This window comes from Cyclospora cayetanensis, unplaced genomic scaffold (genome assembly GCF_002999335.1).
Source record: "Cyclospora cayetanensis isolate NF1_C8 unplaced genomic scaffold, CcayRef3 CcayRef3_contig_48, whole genome shotgun sequence".
NCBI lineage: Eukaryota > Apicomplexa > Conoidasida > Eucoccidiorida > Eimeriidae > Cyclospora > Cyclospora cayetanensis.
Window position 1 is genome coordinate 157916 of NW_020312458.1, and position 17030 is coordinate 174945.

General features: G+C 53.1%; 2 protein-coding genes across 2 annotated transcripts; one reads left to right on the forward strand and one right to left on the reverse strand.

Moving 5' to 3' along the window:
• Positions 1–1403: 1403 nt before the first annotated feature.
• Positions 1404–13322, reverse strand: LOC34621587 (pre-mRNA-processing-splicing factor 8). The gene is made up of 16 exons (XM_026334690.1): positions 12990–13322; positions 11783–12863; positions 10775–11441; positions 10067–10510; positions 8904–9630; positions 8421–8740; positions 8048–8203; positions 6547–7644; positions 6172–6304; positions 5889–6017; positions 4771–4967; positions 4290–4512; positions 3840–4077; positions 2209–3491; positions 1832–2040; positions 1404–1482 (listed from the first exon to the last, which is right to left on the reverse strand). Exons 1-16 carry the CDS (start codon positions 13320–13322, stop codon positions 1404–1406), a joined length of 7317 nt encoding a protein of 2438 aa, XP_026190475.1.
• A 1667-nt stretch (positions 13323–14989) lies between these two features.
• On the forward strand, positions 14990–15644 carry LOC34621586. The gene is made up of 3 exons (XM_026334691.1): positions 14990–15280; positions 15417–15470; positions 15576–15644. The coding sequence occupies exons 1-3, from the start codon at positions 14990–14992 to the stop codon at positions 15642–15644; spliced, it is 414 nt and encodes a 137-aa protein (XP_026190476.1).
• The last annotated feature ends 1386 nt before the right edge of the window (positions 15645–17030 follow it).

Genomic DNA, 17030 nt, shown 5'->3' on the forward strand with positions numbered 1-17030 from the left:
AGTATCACGAAGAAATAGGTACGGAACACACCCTTGTTGGCACTTCGCAATAGCCGTGGGCAGCTCCGGCCTACATCCTCCTCCCCGCTCTCTCGTCTCCTCGCCCTCGGCTGCTGCTGAAGCTGGAGGAGCATACCCGCGCCCTATACAGTGTCACTCCAGTTATTTTCCTTTTCCCCATCAATTGCTTGTTTTGTGTTTTCGTTTACCTCGCGTTTTCCTAGCTTCTTATTCTCCCCCTCAAAATGGCTCTCCCCGCTGAACTCCAGGAGGAGCTGGTCGTGGAGGAAGAACAGATAGACCCGATTCCTCAGGCTCCCGAACAGCGCAAGAGGTCCCCACTGCAGAATAAGAAGCTCCTCATGGCGGGTGTCGGTGTTCTCCTGGCCCTCGCACTTGCACTTGGTGGCGGCTATTACTTGAAACCTCGGCAGGCTGAAGTGCTGGAACCTGATCAGAAACAAAAAGAGCTTCCCGGGGGGAACTTTGGTGAGATACCACAGTAAAAGGTGATGGTGTACACCTATCGATCAGCTAGGAACCGATGAACGCATCTGTACCAGTGCCGCGACTCGGTGATTGACTCATTACACTTGTGCCACAAATATTCCTTGCTCTGTCAGCGGCAGCTTTCCATCAGAGCTCCGACTCCAGGGCGTTGGTGGATAGCTGGAGATTTGGTGGCCTTTTGGGGCAACTTGACATGATCGGGTGACAAATTTTCCAAGTCCTGAGTCCTGAGTCGAGCAAGCAATGGCTAGTGTCCTTGGTTGTGATGGTTGGGAGGGATCGTCCAGCTAGCTATGTAGCGACAGGCGTCAGAGCTAGTGCTAGGGGAGGTCTGTCAGGCTGCCTGGCCTCACTATCGAGCAGTTTTAGCGGACGGTCTGTTGTCTGGGCATAGCGACGCGGGCGCATTGACTGGTGGCCGTGCCCCGAGTGTAACGACAGTCGAGACGTTTCCCAGGGGTGCAGCAGTGGCGCGTCCCCTGGGTGGTTACGAATCTAAGTAGCTCCACGATCCCTTCCCTCAAGTCCCCTAGCCCCCCTACCTAGGTAGCTAGCTACATTCGGCAGGTTCCTACTCTGCCCCAGCGGCAAACCGTGCTAGAGTTTCGTATTCCCACATAAGCGGTGGACGAATGAGCGACGCAGCACGAGTCGCGGTGGTTGCTCTGCGCACGGCGAAGCCGAGCTCAGTAAAACCTGATCGGTGAGGCGCCCAATTGGTTGCCTGGTAAGCTGCAACAGCTTCACCAACCGAAGGTTTGCACTGCGGCCCGTTCGGCCGCAAGTGGCCAATCGGCGAATTTGAACGAAGGGCACGTGCAAATGAACATCCAGGTGCGCGTCGCTACATGTGAACGGCTCAGTAGGACCAAGTCTAGGGGGCTTTGACTGTACTAGGCAAACAGATCCTCCCTTTCCCCTGCTTCTGCTTCTTGTTGATCCAACTGCGTGAACTGCAAGAAGTGTGCAGGCCTGTGAAAGCAGGTGCAAACCCCCACACAAATAGTCGTGATATGCGTGAGCACAGAGTAGAGTTAGACGGGGAGACTATGTGTCAAACAGCGAGACGCATCTTAGGAGCGACGTCTACTATAAAAACAAGAGGGCCGTACAGACACACACAGCCAAACACCCTACACCAACAACCAAAAGTTGACAACGAGAGCGCGCGTCGCAGAGTGAACGCTCGGCGCAAAAGGCACAACATAATAAAAACATGATGGTAGCAGATGCACAGGCGGAGCGTGGGGCGAAGGATAAAACAACAACGGATACCAAAACAAGGGGAACGAAAAAACTACTAGCGCCAGCTCATTCGTACCGATGCGCCTCGTGGTAATACTCCTTGGGGGTGTCCAACAGCAGATTGTACTTCATGGCGGGGGAATGCTTCACTCCCATGAAGTTGTAGTTCCACAAGCCGCCACCTTCCGCTGGCACCAAAAAGAATCCCAAAAAGACATCAGACAACAGCATTTGCACTCGCTCCGCGTGGCCAGGCAAGTATCCCGCTGGATTTGCACCTGCATCCTGCAGAACAACAGATGACGGAGAAGCAACGCAAAAACAACCACAATACTGCGGAAGACTGGTTACCTCTATAATTCTTCGGATGTGCGCATCGACATCGCACCTCTGCAGATACAGCGAAAAGGGATCAGAGACGGTGGCTCGATGGTTCTCCATATGATGTCTTACCTTGTTCGCTTTCCCCCACTGGTATCCCTGGGGAGTAAGTCTATAGGCAGTAAGGGAGCAACTGCCAGGGGTGAAGGCGCAGGTAATAACGACTGCGGTGCTCGCGTCCCATGTCTTGTTTTCGTTTAGAATCTTTGCATGCATTGTCGCATCTTGAGGCAGCAACTGAGGATTCTCGTTCGGCTGCGTGTGGATCCATCCGAGCGGCTCCAGATCTGCGATGTAGGGATGAGACGGCAACTGCGAGGGGAGGGAGACGCCCTGATGGCTGCCAACCTGAGGCGGCAAGACCAGACACTTGATCTCCTTCACTTGGTTGTTGTCAGGGGGCGAGCATCCGTAGAGGTAAGCCGCCACCTGTGTCCTGAGGTCTGCGATGCAAATGAACTTCTTGAGGAGATTCTTCGGCATGATGTACGTGCAGCCTGCGTCAGAGATGTCTTCGCTGTTGACGTATATGTGTTGTGTTCTCAGGTGCAGCGAGGCGGCCGAAATGGCCCTCACTCGCCAGTCAGTCTTTGACGCGAAGACTTGCTGCTCGTGCGGCGACTGGGTAGCAACAATCATCTCTTCGCCATGAATGTTGACACTTCTTGTTGTGGTGGCCGTTACCTGCTGCTGCTCCCTGGCCTGCGTCTCGATTTCGGCAATCTGCTGCCTCTGAATGGACGGCGGCGTGATTTCCATACCCAAGATAATATCTCTGATTTCGGACTGCGTCAGCGATGCAACGTTCACATTGTTTTTCTTCGCGTAGTCCGCCAGAATGAGATCCTTGAGCGTAACTTCCACGTGGATCCACTCCTCGTCCGTCAGAGTGGGCCAGATGTGGTGAGGTTGGGTAATTGTGGCCTTGTTGGGTTTGAGGATAATCTTCGTTCTCTCGGTGCTCACCTGCAGGGCTCTAAGCAAGAGCAACATCCTAGAGAACGCGGTGTATGCAGAGATGGACTTGAGCCAATCGTCAAAGAGGTTGAACAATACCATTTCCGGTTGCGTAGCTCGCAGAATCATATCCCCGAATTTTTCGATTTTCATCAAGGCCTGGAACGGAAGGTTCAACTCGCTGCCCTTGATTACAATATTGGGGAAATCCAGCAAATGCACCTCAAGAGGATCCAGCATGCCTTTTCGAGTGGCAATAATTTGTTTGGGCTGCTCCTCAACAGGCAGAGAACGAATCAACGCCGCAACCTCCTCTGCTGTCTTCCAACGAGCCAGCTGCGTCAGACGCTTCTGACCTGCCCACACGGACGTGTGAATAATCTTCAAGAACAACTGGCCTGTTCGCAAAGACACCATAACAGCGCAGCAGAAAAGGCAGGGATCGACGGAAAGCCTCGGAGGAACGGCCAGGCAAGGCAGCACGATGCAGCTATGCATCCAGCGCCGCGTCAGCAGAGCACCGCTCTGTACGCCACACACGAACATTGGCAGTATTGAATCTGGTCAACATATATACAGCTTGGTCAATGATCGACGCAGCGAAAAGCACAAAAGCGGGGACAAGTGGAAAGAAAGCAATGAAGTGATAATGGAAGAAACAGGGAGAATGGAATTCAGCAGAAGCGTTCCCTCACACCTCCAGACCCTAGCTAAACCCCAAAGGCCAATAGCAAATGGGTGCTTGCCTGTCCTAGGATTGAAGATAAAAATGACGCCATTCACAGGTTTCGTCGTGAGATTTCCCTCGAATGTCTTGTGGATTGTCACTCTGTACACGTTGGTGTCGTCGATGAACCAAACCGTTTGATTAGAAAACAGCTCCCCATAGTTCTGGGAATTCAGATACGGCTCCGTCGGCTCGGAAGAGTACAACTGCAACCCTTTCCGAATCCTCTCACGCAGCACGTACAGCGCAGGGTTCGCCTATCGAAGACACACGTACAGAGATGCACACCACGAAGCCTAACCCACCGAATACAGCCACATTTTCTCAAGCAGACACAGTCAAGTTCACACGTTGTCACACCCTTGCCACGGATCGCTAGTTCGAAATTTAGCTCCCTCCTCCCGGCTGGCCTTGTGCAAGGCCTAAGCTACACACAACCCTTTTCCCCTGGTATTCTGTTCGCTCCTACTTTCATAATTTTGTTCATGGCTCTTTGCATGAGAGGCTTAAGTCCCGGAATCCAGTTCCCGAAAGCAGAATGCAGATTATACGCAAGGTCTAGGCCCACGAGGACCCCGGAAGGAGACGGGTAAATGGACATATTATCCGTAGTGTAGTCAAGGAACTTGGAACGGCAGTAACGCTCGATATCGTGGCTGTCGTAATCCCCCCACCGCAGCTGCACGTCAAGCCTGAAGCGCAGATACACATGCCACGACGAAAGCGGACGCTAAAACGTACACGAAAGTGGTAAGCAACACAAAGGGACTGCCAGCAGAAGACGAGCGTAAAGAATAAGGACGACGCCTCCGCTTTCAGCACAAAGCAAGCCACAGCAATGAGCCCATCCGCAGGAGTATACAACGGTGGAAATTTATTGATAGAATAGAGAGCAACTGATTCGCAAGAGGCGCAAAGGGTTCAACTAGAAACAGATAACCTTTTCTGACCAGTGCTTGGTCGCAGTTGCCCCCTCCATGATGTCTTTGCTTTCAGCAAGAAGCGAAGGCTTCGAGATAGGCCACTTGTATGAGGCGAATAACAAGATGTCAGCGCAAGAAGAGTTCATCTTGTAAGACTTTCGGGGATGGATCGTTTCCTTTTGCACCATCTCCACTTCCAGAGAATCCAATTCCATGTCAAACACCTGCACACGACACAAAATCCGAACCACGAGTCCTAACCTCAGAAGTATCCCTAGCCATGGAAATTCGAAGCCGGACGCGCTTACATAACCGCGCCAAGCTGCACCCCCGTTTTTCCAGTGGTCATACAGCATACAATTTTACATACAACAGCACAAGAACCCCAAAACCTGTGCAGCAAGCAAAGGGAGGATAGCTGCTGCAGGATTCGAGCGCGGGGTTAAGGCAACGCGGGCTTGAAGGCGTCAGATTTGTTGTGAGAAGTTTGGTTTCTTTCAGTGAGGATGGACAAAACGCCACCCCCTCCAAATTAGCATGACTATGATGGTCATCCTTGCCAGCAAAAGTAAGCCCGGGAGAAATAAGTGTTGCCAGCGCATGCATGCACATGCGGGAAGTACGATGAAAAAAGAGGCCCCGATGACAAAAGGCCTTAAGGAGCGCAGTACCGAAGACGCATACAGTGAATGCGCGTACGACGCAGCACAGAGCAGCACGTTCAATGATACATGCGCACACATAGATGCCCCGGAAGGGGTTTGCAGCCGATACAAATATGACACGTGCAAGCTGTCATATATGCTCATGATACGAGTTAACCCTTCCACACCGTGACTACATTGTATCCCCAGGACGACGGGATCCAGGATTCGCAGGCGGAAGCAAACAAATATACACTCGCACACACGGCACAGGATGACAAGGAGCGCTCTCCATACATACACGGCAAAGCATGGGGCAAGCGCCTGCAGCAGGTGGAACGTGAAATCCATACGCACAAAACTCATCAATTTCCAGCCACGCGCTAGAGCCTCCGTGGATGCGTCTACAGGGTGTGGCCTTAGGTCAGACATAGACACATGCTGCAGTGCAAAGTTGAAATCAGCAAAATTGGGCATGGAGGCCTACTACAAAGGGCATACCTGGCACAAGTCCATCACGAGGGATTCATGAACCTTCTGCCACAAGTGAGCCCTGAAAATCTGAATTAACGAAATTTTCAGCGTCGGGATCTTTCCGTGCATGAAGATACCCGTCAAATCCAGTTGCACCTGCACGACGGACAAGCCAAACAGCGCGCGCGACACGCATCATGGGCCCTTTGCTGGCCATAGGAAGATAGATGAACTGCAGATGCTCTGCTGTATAGGGACGTCGCTGGCAATAGGTCACACATGTATACCCTTTGAACATTGCGAAACGCACCTGGAAACCAACGTAGACATTCGCTCTGTTAATGGTAGGAGACCACCAGAGCGTGAAGCGCCGATTGGGAATCTGATTCAAACCGGATCTCTGCGCATTTGTCAGTTTCTTGTACTTCATGCTCTCCTCGAACCTATGAGTACGCGCAAAAACCGAACAGCCAAATTTAGGATTCTAGGCGGTACGTCCATTCGCAGATAACACCCAGAGCTAGCTAGCTAGCTGGCTAGCTACATAGGAACCCGCTCGCTTACGACACCCCGGGTCGCTCTATACATTGCCAGCGAACAAAGCCGTTAACAAAGTTTCGATTCCTAAGCCCCACACCCCGGACTGTGTTTCTGCAGGTGCGTCGCAATCTATGCCGTCGCGCACCCGGATGCTTTCTCCCAGAAGAGACCTTCCCATGTGGGGAAGTAAGTGCCCTTGAATAGCGTGTGCTCTAGAATGCCTTCCACGCCTCCCAGAGCCTGAATCATGTCCGTCCTGTAGTTGGTAAGGTTCCATAGTTTGCCATCATGGCGCTGATGTGTCCACCAGAAAGGATGGGCCTTAAGCTGTTGGTACTGCCTAAAGTCCTCTCGAACGCGCCATCCCTTGTCGTACGCGAGGGTGTGTCTGTCCTTCTGAAACAGAGTATTAATCCTTGGAATTCCTCTGTCCCAGCTGTCTTCCAAATCCTCGAGGGTCAGTCTTCTGTTCTGCGCAGCTGCCTCGCCACGCTTGAGCGCGTACTCCGCCCAAACGCGCTGCGATTCGATGAACTCACTCTCCCACGTCTGAATATACCGGTACAAGTTAGGAATAAGCTGATCCTCTTCGTGGCTCATGCCCGACCTAAAGTGTGTGATACCAGTATCCGTCTGCTGGCTGTACCGCAGGTCGGACTGCGGAATAAGGATGTGGCCCATCGACAGCATCCCGAGACCCCCCAGTTCTTTAGGGGTGTAAAACACCACGGGGGGGAAACGCGAAGGCATCTTCGAATTGAGACCGATCTTTATACGTGTCTGTATCTTGTTCTCACACTTTACCAGCAGGTCCAGGAGGGCCTCCGTATGAATGACCGCCTCCCTGAAGTACGTCATCAAGGAGATTAGCGTAGTATTCCACTTGTTTGCAATCTTCGTGAACGTTGTGGCACCACTGGACATTAGAACCATGCGCACTCTGTTCTCGAAGCGGCGCATCCCGTCATCACCAACCTTCAAAAAGGCCTGGGCTGCCATCTCCTTCGTCGCCTCATTCTGCAGCTTCCATACACCCTCCCTCTGGGAGAACTCCTCCGTTTGCATGCGAATTTTCGGTAGAATACGGCACTCAAAGCCTGCCATTGAGAAGAGCAAGTTTGGATTGTCCACAGAATACACCGACGCGAAAGACGAAGACCAGTTCAGCGTTGCGAGAGAGCGCGGCAAGCGATTCGAGATCTCCCAGAAGACAGCTCGACCCAAGTTGACGTCGCGCTTCATCCTAAGACGAACAGGAAGAAAGAAAATGAACCGAAGGAAGGAAGTAATGACGCATCAAAAATACCAGCACGTAACATTAAAATGGGCTAAGGGGAAGAAAAGGCGGGCCTGGGAAGACTCGTCCGCTGAACAAGAAGCACCCAGAAGGCGGCGAGGGTGGCCGGACAGGCAAGCAGAGAGCAGAGGTGGATAACAAATGAAAAAGCTACATGAGGAGGGTATTCGGAAAAGCAGACAAGCCGCAGACCCTGACAGCGAGAAAGCGGCAGCGTCGCTGCGGCGGCATCGAACTGCGCACTCTCCGTGTCGCGGCAAAAGCATGGCGCCCTAAAGCCCTGAGTAATTGCAACAATTCTCTAAAGTGAGTGTCCGTATGTGTGTTGGGCAACAAAGCAGAAATGTACCGGCGCATCCTGCAGTCCCGAGGCCAACACGTTTTGTTGGGATATCCAACAACGTTTTCGTTGTTTGGATCCGGATTTTCCGTCAGATATCTTTGCACGAGGTCTCTGCTCTCTTCCTTGTTGAACTTGAAGACGACCCAGAACCGATCGATGTACCTGTACATATAGACCGCAGCACGCTCGCACCACCACGACAGGCCCTCTGCCTTCCCACTGGGAACAACCCCACGCCCCGCACCCCCCTCCTACGCAGAAAGGCCGCTTGACGGCATGCATGGCGGCGTCCTACGCGAGCCGAGCGCCTTCCGGCGCGCTCGCTAGCTAGCCAGCCACCTCTCTGGCACGAAAGCACTGCTTGTGGTGCGCTGCGGACCTGCAATACAGCCGAATGGGATGTCGCGTTTCGGTTTGCACGTCTGTGAACGACAAAAACTCGTTAGGGAGGGTGGGAGGCCCCGCAATTTCCGTGGCTCTCGTCAGCCCAAGGAGAAGAAGATCCAGCATAAGACCGTAGTACTGGAAGACGAAGGACGAGAATTGGAGCCCGCGGATGAGCCCGAACGAGTTCACGTGAGACATATCCTTGAAGCTCACGCTGACGTTGTTTTTGGCCGTGATGTAATCTGCAATGTTGTGGTCCACGATCAGACGTAGCAGCCGATTCAGCAGTGTCAAGTCGATCTTCTCGTACACCTGAACACAACACGATACGCGGACCGAGTGCCCTTTGACGACCCCGCCCGCAGACCCAATCCGCTCGCCGAGGAAACAGCAGCACCAGCCACCTCTTTCTCCCCCGCTCTTCCCGTCCCTACCCAATGATGCTGGGGCTCTAATTTTGGTCTGGTGTGCTTACTTTCTCGAACTTGCTTTCGAGAAGGACGACGCTTTCTCCGTCACTCGTGGTCCATACGTCGGTCAGATTGTTGATGCCTTGACAGAATTTGAATACCAAGAGCGGGGGCGGCTCCGCATCGGCGGGCTTGACCCATGACGGGAAGAGGTGTCTTGCATCCCCTTCGTACCAGAGGTACTGGTCAAGATACGCATCCGTGATTTTTTCTAGAGGGTCGATCTCGTAGATGGGGATCAGGTGGGAGTAGAGATCCATGAACTCCAGACGCAGCTCCTTGAAGGCTCTCTGCGTGAGCAAGTGCCGCTTGATGCGCGACAAAGCCTCATGGGGGTTGTCGTACGCCTGCTCGATAAGACCCAGTTCCTCTCGCTGAGTCTGATTCAACCTCGACTTCACGGAGTAAAACTCCTTCAGCCGCTCCAGAGCAAGGATCAGCAGCTTCGTATCGTGCTTGTAGTTCAGTGGAGGGAAGGGAATGTGGGTAAACCTGCGAGACTCCAGCCAATGCACGGCCGTCGTGTATATGGCAACGGCCTCCTCTCCCGTAATGTAAGGGCCGTCCTTAAGATACGCATGCTGCCGCTCCTGTTCCGCCTTGAGCCACAGACGCGTGAGGCGACCCAAATTCTTCCTGCAGACAGTCTTGTCAACCGTTGCCCCTCTGCGAATACGTTCTCTGTTGTAGTAGGCCGCGTTTGTCCACCAGTCAGCCTTCATCTTCACATATCTGAGACACATGATGATGGCGCAGATAGACACACCCGTAGGGCTCACTGCCAAAAGGCTCACAGACGTGCCCGGGGAGCTCCCCAGAGAACCCCAGACTGCAACACTCACAAACATATTCCTCTTTGCACTATGTATGTGCGTACATGTATACACACATACACATATATATACACACATACACATATATACACATATATATACACACATACACATATATATACACACATACACATATATGTGCACACATACACATATATGTACACACATACACATATATGTACACACATAGATACACATATGTACATACACAATAAACATATAAATATATATATATATATACAGATGTTAGGAACAGGCTGCATGCTTCCGGGCATGATGGTACCCCTAGAGTGCAGCACCCTAGAGATGTGGCGCCGCTCTGACTAGTGACGTACCGCAAAATCATGTTCTCAATAGGCGCTGGCAGCCCCGGAACCTTCCATGGGATATTTGCCTTCCAGCATCTCCAGGCCTCGGATAAATGCTGTAGGATGGTTCTGGCCTTTGACGCCTTAACGCCCTCTGGCATGAGGTCTAAGATGTCGTGCATGACGGCAGCCCTAAGCTCGAGGTCGAAGTGCGACTCTACCCTTTGCTTTGTGACGGTCTTCGCAGTTCCCTTAGAAACACGCCCCTCGAACTGACGCGCCAACAGATTCCCCAGCCAACGCTCGAGCAGCGGTAGCACTCCGCGCAAGAAGAACAGCCAGACACGCCAACCGGGTGCCCAGAAGCCACAGCCGGGGCCTTTCCCCACAGGCCCCGTGTTGAAGCGGTAGTAGATCAAGTGCTTCAGATCCTTGCACATGCGCACCTGCCGCATCAGGCGGTACTTGTATCTGACGCCCGCAAGGAAGAAGAAACACCCCGCAAAACAGCGTGAACCAAAGCGTTGTAGTAACAAAGGCCGAGGACGCAAAGGCCCTTCATGTGCAAAGACAACACGCCGCATGATACAGAGGAGGCACAGGCTAAACTGCGAAAAGCCGTCGCTAAAAAGAGAGGAGAGCCTCTACACACAGCTTGTGCGCATGTTGCTAAGGCAGGTACAACGGGGGGCGGGGGAGAAGGGGAAGGAGAAAGGGTTGGGCCTCGTAACACACCTGTACATGCCGGTAAGCTGGCCCACGTGCGCGAAGATGTACTGCAGCCCATCAGCGAGCTGGAAGGCATCCACATTGCCCAGTCTGAACTGCACATGAGAATCGACCGTCAGCTTGGTAAGACGCAAGATCTCTCTGCACAGATGGAAGGCGTTCCCGAAGCGAGACTTCTTCCTTTCCTTGGTCGTCAGCGTCTTCACCGGTTTCAAGTTGAAATTGTAGTCTAGATGGAGGTAGTTCAGATTTTTGCGGTGGATCAGCAAGTTGAGCATGTTGTAACCCTGCCTAGACACCTGAAGCCCTGCTTCCACCCAGTCGATCTCCGTCGTTTGGAAGAACTTCGTGGCCTTAAATACCTTGAAGAGGTTTCTTTTCTTTAGGGATTTGGGGGGACGCGAGTGCAGGTGACACAGCACCCAACACTTCAACAGCTTCTGGTAAGACACTCGGACTTTCACTGGATAGTTCTGCGGAGCATGCTCCCTGAACCACGTTTGAACCAGTGGAATATCTTGGGCCCTCCGCATGCGCCCCGCCCGCAAATTGAACGGCCGGCACGCCCAGTACAGAGAAATCCCTGCCGCTGTGGTGTCTGTACACAGGGGGCTCTCCTCAAGGAAGGGCCGCAACGAAGAGGGAAGGCTGAACCCCTCCACCAGCGACGGGTCTGAACACATAAACACCCCTACTCTTGCGAGCCCACTTATCACGCCCTTCCCCTCGAGGCCTTGCCTTGAAGGCTTCCTACAAATAAGGCTTATCCCTTTGATCATGTGCGCAGAAGCCCCCTAATGCTGCTTGCTTCAGCAGACCAAAAACTCGGAGGCGTATGAACACAAGCCCTGGCCTCTTCGCCGTCCGAACCCGCTACACTCCCGGCGCAGTGTGTCGCATAAGCGCATTCTCCCCCCCTATTCCCCCTTGCCTCCTTCTCCAACTCGAAACTTCAAGTGGAGCCTAAGCTAGCCAGGCCTCCGACCTCTGAGCCCACCCCGCGTTTCGACGTACCAACAAGGGCGTCTGTGTTGGCGCTCATCTTGTAGGCGGGCAAAGGGTTGATGATGGGATCGAAGTAAAAGGCGGGAAGATCTGGATCCTCAGGTCTCACGAACGCCACGGCTGGCGTGTGATACGGAGGCAGCGCAACGCATCTGGGTCTGTTGTTGTACAGATGAGGAAAAGCGATCTTGTATTCTGTGCGAATCTGCTGCCGAATGATGATTTTGGAAACGTCGTTAAACTCGTTCCAGTCCTCGTCCTCTTCTTGCATGTCTCTGAACAAGGGCTCAAACTTGGGGCCTCCAGGAATCGCGAGGTTCAAGGCTTTCGCAGTGCAGAAGGATTCCAAGTTGAACAAGTAAAAGTAATTGCTGTCTTGCAGGTCAGACAGCAGCTGGTGAGCCAGACGTTGCAGCACAGCCAGCTGCTGCACCTCGAGCTTCCATCGCCGATAACTTGGTCCCGGCACGTGTCTGCGCTCGTACTGGAGAGGCTTGCTAGAGTAGAACCAGTCTGCAACTGCAGCATCTTCTTCTTCATCGAGCTGCATCCGAATGGCCTCGAGCGGCTCGACGGCTAGGACGTTCTCCCCGTAGTCCAGCGGGGGCTCTTCGTCATCAAAAGGAGGGAAACGCATGCGCTTGAAGTGCCTTCTGTCTCGCTTCTCCCTTCGCATCAAAATCCACACGGAACCCCATTGAGCGAGATACACAGGCTCAATCACAAAGGGGGTCTCCGCCACAAACGTAATGGCCCCTGTCGTGTGGTAAAGCACTGGGACGTTTCGCGCCTGCTCCCACGGCATCGGCATATTCTCCAGAAGCTTGTACACCGCATGCGGCAGGAATTTCAAGGCTCCCAGATACACCCTACGGTCGTGTCTGAATTTTCGACTACTCATATCGCCATGATCCTTCACCAACTTGCGCAGATGCTCTGGAGGCATTGGCTCCTTTTCCATGAAGGTCGAGCCGGGTTGCTGACGCGAGGAATAGCGCTTCGTTGTCAGCTGTTGCCACTTGCGAGCTTTCTCCTGCAACAACTCCTCGTGAGTCTTCGCCTTCACCTTCTGCGGCTGCAGTGGCGGTTGCTGCTGTGGTTTCTCGTGCTGAGTCGTCCGTATCTGTTGCTGCTGTTCCTTTTTTTCCTGAAGTTGCGGCTGCTGGTGATGCTGGAAGGCAGCAGCAGAAGAAGTGACAACTCCTCCGGGGGATACTGCTGCTGCAGGGGACTGCGGCTGAAGCGCATAGGGAGGCCTATACGTGAAAGGCTGTGAGGGGGGACCGACGGGGAGGGGCCCCTGCTGCATCCACGCCGGAACAGGAGGCGTGCCTCTCTGATTCGCAACAGGAGATGGAGCGGGGAGGAGAGGAGGAGGTCGCGACGCCACATACCCCGGAGGAGGCATGACTGGGGGCCCCTGATTCGGGGGCCTAACGGCCATATACCCCGGAGGAGGCTGCACATAGGCGTGTGGATGGCCAGGCGGGGGGGGGCCTCCTACTGGGGGGCCCCCTGGGCCCCCGTAGGGGGGCCGAGGAGGGTTCATCCCGCCCCTGCTGCTGCTGCTGCTGCTTCCAAGCGGTGCTGCAGCTGAGGCTGCGGCGCCTCCGTTTGCTGCGATGTACTGTCGCTTGAGAGTTGAGAATACACGTCAAGAAGCTAGGAGACGGGGAAAATGATGGGAGAGGAAACAAAGTGCGCCCGAGAGCTGCTTGTAAACACCCGAGGGAGGGGTGGGGCCTCCGCTGCGACTTCCGGCAGCGCTTCTTGTCCTCAGTTTAATACTATTTGCGATCAACTGAGGAAAACAAGCTGGCAGTTGATCTGTAGTTTTAAAATTGGGAGAACAGAGACGTGAGAGCGCCAGGGGGGACTCGAGGAGGGAAGCGCTGCTGAAAGCCTCCCATACATGCAGAGCAGCAGCAGCGGAAGAGGCTGCTGTGTTGTACTGCTGCCTTTTCTGGACGTTTTCCCCCGGCGGCAGCTCGTTGGATTGTCATGCACCTTGTTTTTGGTTGCTTCATCTCCGTCTAGTTTAAACTAGAGAGGAAAACGGATGACAGCTGATGGGGGTTCCGCGTCCTCTGTACGGGCTACGGCCATGAGTGCCACCCAGAGGAACCATAGAAGCAGAGCGAGTGCACAAAGGGCTGGACACAGAGAGGAATTCGTATATTTGCATGTATACATACATGTATATACATATAGGGCAGCTGTAGTGAGGAAGCGAGAGCGCGTGAGAAGTGAGGGACAGACCGAAAGCAGCTGCTTTGGGGGGCACGGATCCATGATAACAGAAACTTTAGATTATGTAGTTACCAGTAGTTCAGTGAAGTCATGCTTCTTAGATTGGCTCTTTATGTACCTTCTAGTCAGCTCGAAAGACCTCAACACTCAATGCTTTTGACCCCGCGCGACCGTCGTGTGGAGCTGCACGGTACGAAGGAGGGAGCAGGAGCACTAACATAAGGACCCGTCTCAGGGGCTCATTTTGTCCGTTATTGAGCCAATTTACGGCGTACTTTTGCACCAAGTGTTCCACCAATTTAGCAGAAGGATGAAACGGAACCATAAACAGGAACACTGATACTCTAGAGCGCCAATCAGAACCTTGTGTGTAAGCTATTTCCGGGACCCAAGATGGACAAGTAGCCAAGCTATGTGCCTTTTACTTGTTTGCTTACTTGCTTCGCTAGCATATGAATTAGAGAACAGACGAAACCCTGGAGAGATCTGCTAACAAGAATTTGGGAGCATGTCAGTAGCCAGGGAATGCTCCAGTTTTGCATGCGAACGGTTGCGGTACGACACTCGAGCGTACAGAGAGGTCTTACTGAACAAGAAAATGAAACGTACGTCGATGTCAGTAGGTTGAGCTTTGGATTCAGAGGATCTCTGCACTGACACGTGCACAGAATGACCACTAGGGTTCGTGGTATACCGCACTGACACCATACTTCGAGATAAAACGAACAAAACCAGTGCCCCGGTCTTCTTTTTCTCAATTTGACTGAGCTATTTGCGTTGCCTAGGTGTTTTTGCATTGGAAAGCAGTTTTGTTTTTCGAACCCCCCTTTGTTGCATGGTGTTCCTGGGGAGCAGCCGACACAGAGGGACCATCACGCCTTACTTCCACCTTGTATTCGACATTTTGGTTTCCTATCCACCTCTTCATGGGCTCTTTCCGCACCAAATCTACCTTCGTTCCGGGGAATGCCAATGTTTCGTCTACCCCTCTTCGTTTCCACCCTGCTGCTTCTCTGCGGTCCGCGCTCAACATCACATGTATTCCACGCCTTCGCCGCAGAAACCAGGGCCTCGACAGTCATTGCATTGAGTTCAGAGGAGGAACAGGAGGACCTTACCGTGCGAATTCTCAAGGAAGCAGCTGACAATCTCTGCGGCGGCGGGGCAAAAAAGGGCGACTGGTTACATGCCACACTTCGCGTATATGGTACGCCTCCTGTCGGTCTCGCTGCTCTCTTTGTGGCGTGTTTTCTTCAAGTACATTACACTTGCCTTGCGTTTGCTGCTGCCTCCCGCAGCGCCAGGCTTTGGTGCAGCCGAACTTCACACCGAGGTCAGCAAATTTCTGCACCCTTGTTCTCTCTCTCAAAGTTCTCTAATTTGAAACTCCCAGGGAGCTGAGGAAGAAGAAGGCACTGCAATCGGTACCGCAGAACAAGAATTCATGGTGAGAACTTTGCAACTACAGAGCTGCCAAACTTGTAAGCGAAGGAGTTGGCGGGAACTGCCCCCCCAACGAGGCATGAAATTCTGTATGCCTTTTGTATTTCAGCTGGGAACGCATTCCGTAGCTCCACTCAACGTTTCCCTCTACGGAATCTGCCCGGGAGAAGTTCGGTAATTTTATGCCCTGCAGTTTTAGCGAAAAGCACTCTCGTCAAGCGCACACCATGCCGTCTTGTGCTTTCAACGCCTGCTCCTGCTGCTGTCTGGTGGCTGCTCGCTTTCTCCTCTCTTGCCGCAATGAATTCCAAAGCCCCCCTTGTGTCTTGCCCTTCTTCAGGCGAATCGGCCTCCGCATTGGGTATGTCCAATTTTCCCTTGAACTATGATTTCCCCCGGCCTTCGTGCGCTCTGCATGCCACCTATCTGTCTATCAAACTCTTCCCTCTGCACTGCCTCTCCCGTTCATCCACCTTCTTTTGCCTTCCCTTAATACGTGAAGCTCCTAAGCTAAGGCTCCGTAGCAGCCACCCACCCCTTGCGTCTGCCTCAGGTCTCTCCCGCACAAGATATTCTACGTAAGTCATTCCCGTCAAAACTTGGTAGCGATCCTTTCCGGCTCTCTGGGGGGCCTCTTTCAAACTGTGCCCATCTCTCTGTGTTCAGGAAGTGACCTTACACTCTGTGAGAAGACGAAACTAATGAAGCCTCATGAAGCCGCAGCAGCACAGCTCGCCACGACTGTCGCGACAGCTTGTTTTCCACACAACGCAGCCCCTCCTTGCTAGATTTTGCTGGGACGCTTCCCACACTTTGTAATGCGCAATAAGACACAGATGCGCCTATTCTATTGTCTCGTGGTTGTTCTGCTGTAGTTTGTGCTCTTCTGACGGCGCAAACAAATTCATTCAGATTCGCAGCCTGACATCCCGGGTTCGCCACATGCTCGTCCCCCTAAATAATGCGCTAGGAGCAGCTTCCAGATTTATGTCAAACAAAGAGTCGATCAGTCGCTGCGGGGATGCCAGCAGCTACGGCTACCTGCTTAAGGCTCCATTTTCGAGTCATCGTGGGTGCTTATGTAGCCTATTGCAGCTAGCTAGCTATCTACTGCATCAATGTATTCGGAGCGTCTCTTGCCGAGGCAAGGCTCCAGGTGATGCAGCTGTCAGTTGCCAGCGCTACGAAGTCTTGTCTCAGTGAGATGCTAGTGATGCTAACGGCTAAGTAGAGTAGTCCTTCCGGGGAAGTGGAAGAAGGGAGAGCTTCCATGAGGCATCGCTTCCCCAGCCACCGCTGCTGCGTTCGAAAGCGGCGGTGTGAGTGGTTGTCGAACGGCCATTGGATTCCGAGAAAACATCCCAAGACTCTGCATTTGCCTGAACTGCTGTTGTCGGATGAAGTCCTGTCGTACCTTTTGCTGTCCTTGTTGCTGCACCCTCTGCTGCTGCAGCTGAGGGTGCAGTGTTTGCTGCCACAGCACGTGCTGTGGCTGCCTTCCTTGCGAGTTCCGCAGTTGCTGTGCATGCTGCACAGCTGGCTGTTTAAAGAGGTTGGGGTGCCA

Coding starts and splice junctions, on each gene's coding strand:
- LOC34621587 (XM_026334690.1), bottom strand. CDS start 13,322: ATGAACCCTCCTCGGCCCCCCTACGGGGGCCCAGGGGGCCCCCCAGTA. Junction 12,864..12,989: donor CGCAGTCCCCTGCAGCAGCA/GTATCCCCCGGA, acceptor AAACCACAGCAG/CAACCGCCACTGCAGCCGCA. Junction 2,041..2,208: donor AGTGGGGGAAAGCGAACAAG/GTAAGACATCAT, acceptor GTTGTTCTGCAG/GATGCAGGTGCAAATCCAGC.
- LOC34621586 (XM_026334691.1), top strand. CDS start 14,990: ATGCCAATGTTTCGTCTACCCCTCTTCGTTTCCACCCTGCTGCTTCTC. Junction 15,281..15,416: donor TTGTGGCGTGTTTTCTTCAA/GTACATTACACT, acceptor TGAAACTCCCAG/GGAGCTGAGGAAGAAGAAGG. Junction 15,471..15,575: donor CCGCAGAACAAGAATTCATG/GTGAGAACTTTG, acceptor TTTGTATTTCAG/CTGGGAACGCATTCCGTAGC.